The sequence below is a fragment of the Phoenix dactylifera genome, chromosome 11 (genome assembly GCF_009389715.1).
Source record: "Phoenix dactylifera cultivar Barhee BC4 chromosome 11, palm_55x_up_171113_PBpolish2nd_filt_p, whole genome shotgun sequence".
NCBI lineage: Eukaryota > Viridiplantae > Streptophyta > Magnoliopsida > Arecales > Arecaceae > Phoenix > Phoenix dactylifera.
In genome coordinates this window covers 3,800,934-3,811,452 of record NC_052402.1, presented here as the reverse complement: position 1 = coordinate 3,811,452, position 10,519 = coordinate 3,800,934, and the positions used below count along the sequence as shown (strand labels likewise).

Here is a 10,519-nt window from a genome sequence, read left to right as displayed (position 1 = left end):
CACCAACCCTGACCCTGGCTAGTGCCCGGAGGAAGTTAAACCGAAGGAAACGTCGGTGAGAGTAGGTCAAAGAGGGGGGAAGGAACCAGGGAATGAAAGGGAGGGGCGAGTGGCTTGAGCTTGCAATCCAATGATTTCCTGATACCGGGTGAATTTTTCAGGATGACAAAATGCCTCGAAAGTGCAAACTCGGGCTAACATCAATAGGCCTTGCTTTGTTCTGAAATCTAATCTAGCAACACGCTGTTTCGCATCAAGTTTGTCGACTATTTCTTAGTTGGGGTGGGTGTAAGGACGTTGGACGGTCGAAACTAATTAACCCTTGCACAGCCTGGCTTGGCTCGCCGATTTGCGGACGTGAGAAGTCTCTGACTCCACTCACCATACGCGACCAGCAGAAAGCCAGCAGCTGCATCAGGTGTAACGTCGTGCGCTCCTCGATGATCATCAATCAACACGTACCGATGCGCGCCACCAAGGCCGCACTGCTTTAGGTGACCGTCCAAAACAGAGAGTCCCCGTGTCCCCCCGGCTTAGACTAGACTGAGATAGGTCAAAAAGAAGCCAGCAGTCTTAGCCAAAAAAGAAAAAAGAAAAAAAGAAGGCAGCAGAAGCAACTAAAACTAGATTTTTAGTGGGACTATTAATAATTAGTAATAAATCCATGCAGCCGCTTCTTCTCGCATGTCTCGCAACTTCCTAGCGGTATACCTCCAGAATCGCGGTTCTCGGACTTGCGAAACACATGGGCGGCGGTGATTTGACTCGAGGGAGAGGTGGACGGTAGATTCACACAGCCCGCATACGATCCGTTCGCATATGATAGCCTTTCTTCAAGGGCGCATAATATCTCGGATATGGGCGCCGTCCGATTTACCACTTTCCGCAAACAACACATATCTAGGGGTCCAAGGAACGGCATCTGCGGCCAATAGAAAGCCATCCATCCGCAAACCCCCGTCCAACAATCTCATCATTTTTTTTTTTAAATTTTTCTTTGTAAAAATCTCATCTGTAATTTTCCCCCCTAAAAAAAGAAAAAAAGAAAAAAAGAAAAAAGGAAAAAGAAAACCCCCAGACTCTCCCGCTTTAGCCCTCCTCTGATACAAAGGTACGGCTCCCTTCCTCTCCGGCTCTCCCTCCATATCTCCAGATCCTCTCTCCTTTGGAGGTGAAGCGGCGGCCTTTCTGCTGCGGAGATATGGAGGGAGTTCTTCGAGCCAAAGGCCTCATCTCTCTCCCCCTAAACCCCGGACCCCGAGCCAGAGACCTCCACCCCCTCTGGACCGCAAGAACCCATCTTTCCAGGAGAAACACCAAGAAAGCCGGCGCCTTTCCCTCGGCGGCGGCGGCGGCGGCGGCGCTCCGAGTACATCACTCCCATGGCTTCGCTGGTAAAGACAGCGGTCTCCGGTTTTCTGCTCCCACAGAAGCCGAAGAATCGCTCCTTCCTGCAGAATATCGGAGCGCGGGACGTGGCTTCTCCAAGAAACCGAAGAACCTCCAGATTTGTCGAGCTGAAGCCGCGATTTCGACCGATGGAGGCGGCTTAGTCGGGAGCGGAGAGAGGCGCAAGTTCTTGGGCTTGGAGATCTCGACGCTGAAGAAGGTTATTCCCCTGGGACTCATGTTCTTCTGTATTCTTTTCAACTATACCATTCTGAGGGACACCAAGGACGTGCTGGTGGTGACTGCCGAGGGGAGCAGCGCCGAGATTATACCCTTCTTGAAGACGTGGGTGAACTTGCCCTTGGCGGTGGGGTTCATGCTCCTTTACACCAAGCTCTCGAATGCACTGTCCAAGGAGGCTCTTTTTTACACCGTTATATTCCCCTTCATCGCCTTCTTTGGGGCCTTTGCCTTTGTTTTGTATCCTCTCAGGAATGTCATCCATCCCACCGCGCTGGCCGACAAGCTGCTTGCTGCGCTCGGGCCGAGCTTCCTTGGGCCGGTTGCGATCCTAAGGATTTGGAGCTTCTGCTTGTTTTATGTCATGGCGGAGCTGTGGGGGAGTGTGGTGATCTCGGTTCTGTTCTGGGGTTTTGCCAATCAGGTGAGCTGTGCGAAAATTATTGTGCGAAATTTGATATTTGACTTTGTTTATGATAACTGGTTATCTCTGGATCTTGATTCGCTTGCAGTAATTAAGTCTCATCAGTTAAGAATCGTATTTTGTGAATTGGATTTGTCATCATGTGTTCTTCCATATTGTCTTTGGGCATCTATATGCGGGCCTTATTTTTTCTTTTCTTTCTTATTTGCGTGCTACTCAAGGTCTTGCTGGAAGGTGTAGAAGAATATCCTTTCCATTATTTAGATTTCATAATCAAATGTTCATAAGTATAAGTTAATTTTTGTTTGATCTTGGACATGTCTTCTTTCTATTAATCAAGTTTAGGTGGTGCTAATGTATGAATTGCTATTCCATTGATGATGTCTTTGTTTAAATTGTCCCCGTATTCCTTTTGTGGTTTCTTTTTGCTACTCTTGTCTTGTTGGTGGTTGATTCTTTCTGTTGAATTTAGAACTTACCGTATGATGGCTGTTTAGCTGAACTATCCTGTTACGTTCTTCCAACCCCATAATTTGATTCCTGACTCTCCTTATCAAAAAATGATGATTCATCTTTAAATTTTCTTTGCTTTGACCCAGCACAGCTTTTTGTTTGATTCAGATTACAACTGTTGAGGAAGCAAAAGAATTCTATCCTCTGTTTGGCCTTGGAGCTAACGTTGCTCTAATCTTTTCTGGACGCACGGTAAAATACTTCTCTAACCTGCGGAAGAATTTGGGTCCAGGGGTTGATGGTTGGGCAATTTCGCTAAAAGGAATGATGAGCATCGTGGTGCTTCTTGGTCTTCTTATCTGTGCTATCTATTGGGGAGCGAACACTTTTGTTGTTAATGACCCCGCTGTACCAAGATCTATTCGCAAGAAGAAGGTAGTCGTTAAGGTTGCTTCTTCATTTTTATCTTTCTACTTGCTTCTTTCTGCTTCTGACAATTCAACATATATATTTTTCAGGAAAAACCAAAACTAGGTATGGGAGAGAGCTTGAAATTTTTGCTTTCTTCTAGATATGTCAGGGATCTTGCCACTTTGGTGGTTGCATATGGTATCAGTATTAACCTTGTTGAGGTCACATGGAAATCAAAGCTCAAAGCGCAGGTGGGCTATTTCTTCACCATCCCTTTTTTTTTATATAAAATTTGTCTTTTTATTTGTGTTTCAATTGTTTAAAACCTAAACATCTTTAATCTTTATTGTATTTGTTTCTTATCTTTTTTCTTCTTCACTTGGCAGTTTCCAAGTCCAAATGAATACTCATCTTTTATGGGTGATTTTTCAACTGCCACTGGCATCGCAACTTTCGCAATGATGTTGTTGGGTCGGGTTATTCTAAGAAAATTTGGGTGGGGAGTTGCAGCCATGATCACTCCAACAGTTTTGCTGCTCACAGGAGTTGGATTCTTCTCTTTATTATTGTTTGGTGAGCCATTGGCTCCCTTACTGGGGAAGCTGGGTATGACTCCTCTAATTGCAGCTGTTTATGTGGGTGCATTACAGAATATCTTCAGTAAGAGCTCAAAGTACAGTTTATTTGATCCTTGCAAGGAAATGGCTTATATCCCTTTGGATGAAGATATGAAGGTTTGTTTGCCCTGCTACCCTTGTGTGTATGAACATCCGTATGCCTTTATGTTTGAACTTCTGGATTTGCATAAGCATAATAATCATTCTACATTTTCGTTGTTATACCATGAGAAATTGTTTAATAAATAAGAACATGCTTCAACGAGCAACTGTTGGCCAGGGGTGGTTTAAATTTTAAATAAAGCTACAGTCCCCTTGATATGTAAAATGAAAGCTTACCTCTTGCCTGCATGCATCTCTGTTCTCATTTGTGGGTTGGCCAGAATTACTAGGGTGTACACCAGTGTGTCTTTAAATAAGAACATACTTGTACGAGCAATTGTTGTGAGGACTTGTCTAAATTGTAAATAAAGCCACAGTCCCATTTATACATCTCTGTTCTCATTTGTGGGTAGGCCAGAATTACTGGGGGTGCATGCCAGTATGTTCGGTTGTTTGACCACCACGAATACACATGCAGCATGTTTACCAAAAACTAGTACCATACAAATAGATCCACAAACACATGCATATACCTTTTTTGTTTGAGGAATACATAATACTCATGCACCATCAAACGTTTACTTTTTATTTAGGATGAGAGAATTTCATGCCTTGAGATTGGGTGTTAGTCTACCGCATACAGCAGTCGATATATGTGATCTCCTCTTGGTACAAGACTGGATCTGTAAACTAATGCATTATTTATTTAGCTAATGCAATGTATGTGCACATGGACATGTACCCTTATTATTATTTGATTGCAAAATGCATGTGAATGCAACATAATCAACATAATACTTATCATGTAAAACCTTCATTTATCCTATTTGTATTATACTACATAATCAACATGCATATTCATGGATGTGTGGGGGCGCATAATTTAAAAACCTAAAAAATTGACTAGACTCGAAAGTTAGCTGAGTTTAGTATCCAGAATATACATACTTATGTACAGGTCCCTATATAATTTATTGTTAATATATAATGTGTATATTAATTTCATAATTAAGATAAAAAAAATAAGAGACAACAATGACTACTTGGCATGCTATCAACAACTAATTGCATGTTAGTGTCAAGTGCTAGGAGGGGGCAACTAGCAGAACCCTCTCAACGCATGATGGGAATAGGGAAGAAGGTGTTGTGAGGGTGGGTGAAAGAATCGAGAATGATGGGGTTTATTATATTTTCACACTAAACATACTTGATGCGGGATTTGCACCCCGTCACCAGCACAGCCCGCACACCAGCCGAGCAGGGAAAGCGACCGCGTCCTCACCGAGGTATTGTCCGCTTTGGGGATCGGGGATCGTGACCGCTCCCGGGGGTCCGCGCTCTGACGGCGCCCCGGGTGGAACCACCCATTCCACCCCTCACGGGTTTGCCCTTCAAAAGGCGCCTCGGTGAGAAGAGGTTATTGAGCCCCCCATTTAAGGCACAGACCTTTCCGCTGATTAGCCGATGTGGGACTAAATTCGGGGAACCCCCCGTAACACAGCCCCCCCAGCGGGAAGGTCCTGTGCCCGGGTCGGCTCCTTGCTGGATAGGCGGAGGGCCAGGCCCTCCTTCTAGCGCCATCTGATGCGGGATTTGCACCCCGTCACCAGCACAGCCCGCACACCAGCCGAGCAGGGAAAGCGACCGCGTCCTCACCGAGGTATTGTCCGCTTTGGGGATCGGGGATCGTGACCGCTCCCGGGGGTCCGCGCTCTGACGGCGCCCCGGGTGGAACCACCCATTCCACCCCTCACGGGTTTGCCCTTCAAAAGGCGCCTCGGTGAGAAGAGGTTATTGAGCCCCCCATTTAAGGCACAGACCTTTCCGCTGATTAGCCGATGTGGGACTAAATTCGGGGAACCCCCCGTAACAATACTAAAAAACATCCTCCAATGGTTTGCTTGGAGTGAAAATTTGGAAACAGATGGTATTAAAATGGACTATAGTTAGTTAGTGTTTAAGACTCGATTGAGTCAAATGACTTGGACCTTAGCGAGTCAGCTGTGTCAAGACTGATCCGAAATCTAAGTTTTACACAAGCTGAGTCTCCTACTGTGTCAGTTTGAAAACCTGCAAAACTTGCAGGGTTAAGTTGACTTGGCCCAGTTTCGAGTCGACTCAATGAGTTTCTAGACGATCGTGTGATGAATTTCTTGCACACGATTGAGTCGTCAGACTATTGCATTTTTGTTGCTATTGTTATGCAATATTTAAAAAGACTGGCACTCCCTTCATGGTTGTTTATTAAGAACAAAGATTTTATCTAACTAGTATTTTCATTAGGTATAGAAACCATCTTTTCACCAAATACATATAGGATAGTTAAAATAAGGTCTGTTGATTATTACTGCTATTAGAAGGAAGTTGCAGCTAATTTTTATTGTTGTAGAACATTCCATATTCTAGAAAACCAAATTAACTTGTATGCTCATACTGTACTTTGACTTGACTGTAGGTAAAAGGGAAGGCAGCCATTGATGTTGTTTGCAACCCATTAGGAAAGTCAGGAGGTGCCCTGATCCAGCAATTTATGATTTTGACATTTGGGTCTCTTGCAAACTCGACTCCATACCTTGGAGGAATATTGCTGGCAATTGTTCTTGCATGGTTAGGTGCTGCAAAGTCTTTGGATTCCCAGTTCTCTCCATTGGCTAAGGAAGAACTTGAGAAGGAAAAGAGGTTGAAAGAAAAGGCAGAAGAATCAGCGACCAGGATGTCTGAGGAAGGCACTGATGGATCAGTAGGGAATATAAAGGTGCAGAGAATTGAAAATGGTTCTGTTCATGAAAGTTTGGCTAGTGAAAAGACATCAAATGGGTCCGCTCTGGAACCGAAGTTAGCTGCTGAGTTTGACAGCTCTCCGGAAAGCTCCACTCCTCGCATTCAATAAATTTATTCTCTGGAAGTCCTAAACGGCATAAGGTCGTAGGGTTATAAGGTTACCACTGGGAGCGCAACCTCCTCTCTAATTAGAGATAAATATAACATGACAGAGGCAGGTGTGCAATTGCGTCCTTTTGGTTAGCTGATAAGCTGGTTTGTTCTAATATTCTACTGTTGCTGTTTCCTTTATTGACAGTCAATGTGCAATTTGCCTGTTTTTGCAACTGTTATTATAGCAACCTTTTAAGCTCATAACTCTTTATAAAGAGTTCGAAGAGGAGGCATCTGTAATGGTTACTTACCAGTTCTCTTCTATTGCTTGGTTACCATTGTTTCACTAAATTTTAGGGTAAAGAATAAATAATAGAACTAGTAAGTGATCCCGGGTTCAAGTGCCATACAAATTTGGCTGAGCGAGCCAGCAGAAAGGATCCAGCAGTCAACAACCATCAAATCCTGTAAATAGTGAGTCTGACATGCAGGCCTTCAGATTCTATTCACCGCTATGCAAAACCACTCACCTCAGAGATTGACAGGTTCCAATGCCAGGCGATTTTGTTGTTTCCAAGGAAAGACAGTAAATATTGGCAGGAAAATAAAATTCTTGAGCACATCCACCTCATAGTCCACATCTTACACTCGATGACCAAACTCAAGCCATGCAAATGGCTCATCTCTGACTGATGACATCTTGGAAAAAGGATATTTTCATATCTCCTCCTGCACTGTTGTCTTTCTGCATAAACTCATGCAAGAAAACGGCTGTTTTCTGTAGGTGGAAAGTTACTATTTGGTTTCAAGAAATGCATCCAACATTTTTTTTCTGAAATTCTCAGGGACTGCACCAGGGAGATAATTGGCTACAATAGCAAGACAAAGCGTGGGGAGTTTGAGGATTGGTGTCGAATATGTTTGGACTTAATCTGACATATATTAAAGCTAGTGGTGGCAATGTTTAATTTGTTTGATTCATTTTAACTCATTTAACTTGATTCAACTCATTGTAACTCAGATTGAGTTACTTGTTTAATAAAATGTTCAAAGTTGGTTCTATAATTTCGACCTATTTAATAAATAGGTTGGTTGGCATATTTTTTGACCTAACCAAATTACATTGCTCTTTCTATTAATGTTGGAACGAGGAAGGAACAACAACGTCAAGTTATTATGAAACGACTCATTATAAGGTTCGAGAATCTGCATGACAATTATGGTGATCCAGGAGTATCATCGTACTCAATATGGACTGCAGTCTTCGGGAGCAAGATTCGCCAATCTGGAAGTTGAATTGTACATCGAACTTTCAGAGCCCTGACGCACGTATATGTATGTATGTACATATGTACTTGTATACTTGAGCCTGTGTACACGTATTCTTGAGACTGCTAGCCCATTGCCATCCTGTTCATGAAATACTTTAGCTAGACAGGAGTGGCTGTTTCTGGCTTTGTTGGCATGATTATTACGCTTAGAAGGCTTAATGGGCTGTCTTTGCTCTAATGTGATGCGTTGCTCTAATCTCTGTAGCGGCATGGGCACAATGCATCATCGGATCATGTGAAGGTCCTACCTGCTGGTCCGGTGAACCATAGGCTTTTGGTTTGTGCTCACGAGCCGTATGGATGAGAATTGGAACATAAACAATTGCTAATCTGTCTCCTTTTTTGTTATTGTTGTTGTTATTGTTGTTTTTTTTTTATTATTTTTTTTTGGTGCTACGACGGATAATCCATACAATACAGGCATGGATACACTCAATAAAGTCAGAAAATAGAATATCACGGAGCTCCATTCCTCATCATCATCTAGATGTCACGAAGCAATATATGGTCACTTGCACTAATTGCTAATCTGTCTTTTTGCGGTAATTATATAACATAACCATTCGTTTTCTTTTTCTGAGGATAGTCATTCATTTTCGTTATGTTTGAGGAATGGGAAAAGAGGCGGACATCTGGTGGATTATCAGATACTTTAGGATAAGAAATGGAGGTATCCTCCAAAACATTTTTCTTTCGGTGCTGACCTTCTGGTAGTTGGAATAACAGATTCACCATAAGAAAGAGGTGCCCCTTGAGTTCAGATTTTTTGAATTTTTTGTGTTTAAATATTTGCTCTTGATGCTACTATCAGCACAGTAAGTCAATCTGACAGGCACTTATAGAATGCCTCATATAATTACATCATATACTATGTTTTTATTGTAATCTGTTAACGACTTTAAAAATTCCAATTCTTATGTTTTGGTTTGTTGTGGTGCTGCCCGCCTGCAGGTCTGCTGGAGTGACTAGAAACAAGAATGATGTACTCGAGGACTGTTAGTCATAGGATGGAATGTCCGAGGATTGCTGCCATTTTGTTTGGACTACAGGAACTTATCAAGTTACATTTCCTTGTCTTCTGGATTAGGGTATTCTTGTGTAGGAAATCTTTATTTTGACGTTTGAGAGTATTGGTGTTTGATGAGTAATACTAAATCAATAGTAAACGGCTGCAGCAATGGCTCAAGATGAATGGCGGGCCATGTTCCGCTTTGCCTAGAATCTTAGTAGCAGGTTGAGATACGAATATGGACTTCTCAGCATGGCTAAGATTTCTATGAGGATAGAATTATTTATAGGATACGGCTGTTGAGTCTAAAATAAGCTCCTACATGTCTAAACATTGTGAAGCTTGATTATATGGACTGTGAATCAATTTAGTCTCAAGAAATGTTTGTTATTAGAGTATATTAATGAAGTGTGTTTGAACGAGGTGCTGGTTCTGGATAGGGTCAATAGCACGAGTCTTGCCTTATACACCAAGAGATTGTTTTTGTTTTTGAATTTGTGATATCTTGATCACAATGAAGTAATTTTTTCATTGCACCAAATCTTGCCTCTATTATTTAATATAATGTAATAAATAATATTATTATAGAAATTAGAATAATTATAGTATGAATTTAAAGCTTTTAACAGTGCTATATTTACTGCTACATATCACCGCAGTAAGTTATAATTCCCACTATATTAATAGTCAAATTTTGTCAATAGATTTATGGAGGCAAAAAGAAAAAGTTGCTACAAATTAAGCTTGCATGTATTATGGTAAAATCATATAAATGTGGAGGGGAAAAAAAGGCCACTGGAAAGTTTTACTTTGTGGTGACAATTTTTTGTCTTCAAAAATATTCGTCTTCGAAGGTGGCAAATGCAATTTTTGCAGCTAAATTTTTAGTTGTGGTGGACAAAAGGCCATTCTAGTTTTCTGGTAGCCTGTTGTCATAAATGTTTAGTGCTAATTATGATATTTTCAGCAATATCTTTTTTGCCGTTGAAAGGCTATAATATTGCAGTTAAAAGTCTATATTATTGTAGGATGCTGATACTGTAATTGGCTCCTGAGTTTGGTTTCCTTTAAGCCAGCTGCCCACCTTTTTGTTTTTTTTCGGTTCTTTCCATTTCGTTGATTCAATCAACGGCTTGCCACTAAAAATCTACAGACAACACCAGAATTTTGACTACAAGAATCCCATTTGATCTTGAAAACCATGCCATATCTCTTTCTAGACATGATTATTTTCAGAAACCTTAATTTCATTCTGCAGGTTAATTACCTTGGTGACTTAAGATCGGTATGTATATATCTTTCTATGAGCCGGCTGGCTACGGAGCATTACAGAAAAAAGTTGGCAGAAAACTATAAGTTGATACTCATGCATTTTCTCATTGCTGGCACTCTTTTTAGCTCCAATAACAAAAGAAGCATAACTTTTCTCATCCAAACACTGAGAACACAAGAAATAGAGAAGTCCGTCCGTCATTTCGTTTGCCCTGTCTCTTTATCATCACCACAGGAGCTAATGTATTTTTGGACTCTAATTAGGACATAAAGCATAATATTTAAATGCAAGACGGTAGGAAGGAACAACAGCTGAAGCCGCACGGCGGAGAAGTTAGGTATTGTTTGGCGTGACCCTCTGAAGTGTAGGAGCGATGCTTGCAACAAAACCAGACAA

At 41.7% G+C, this 10,519-nt stretch overlaps 1 protein-coding gene across 1 annotated transcript; it reads left to right on the top strand.

Annotated features, from left to right (window-relative positions):
* Positions 1–1,089: 1,089 nt before the first annotated feature.
* Positions 1,090–6,834, top strand: LOC103721087 (ADP,ATP carrier protein 2, chloroplastic). The gene is made up of 5 exons (XM_008811132.4): positions 1,090–2,053; positions 2,675–2,941; positions 3,025–3,168; positions 3,304–3,651; positions 6,092–6,834. The coding sequence occupies exons 1-5, from the start codon at positions 1,202–1,204 to the stop codon at positions 6,524–6,526; spliced, it is 2,046 nt and encodes a 681-aa protein (XP_008809354.2). The 5' UTR covers positions 1,090–1,201; the 3' UTR covers positions 6,527–6,834.
* The last annotated feature ends 3,685 nt before the right edge of the window (positions 6,835–10,519 follow it).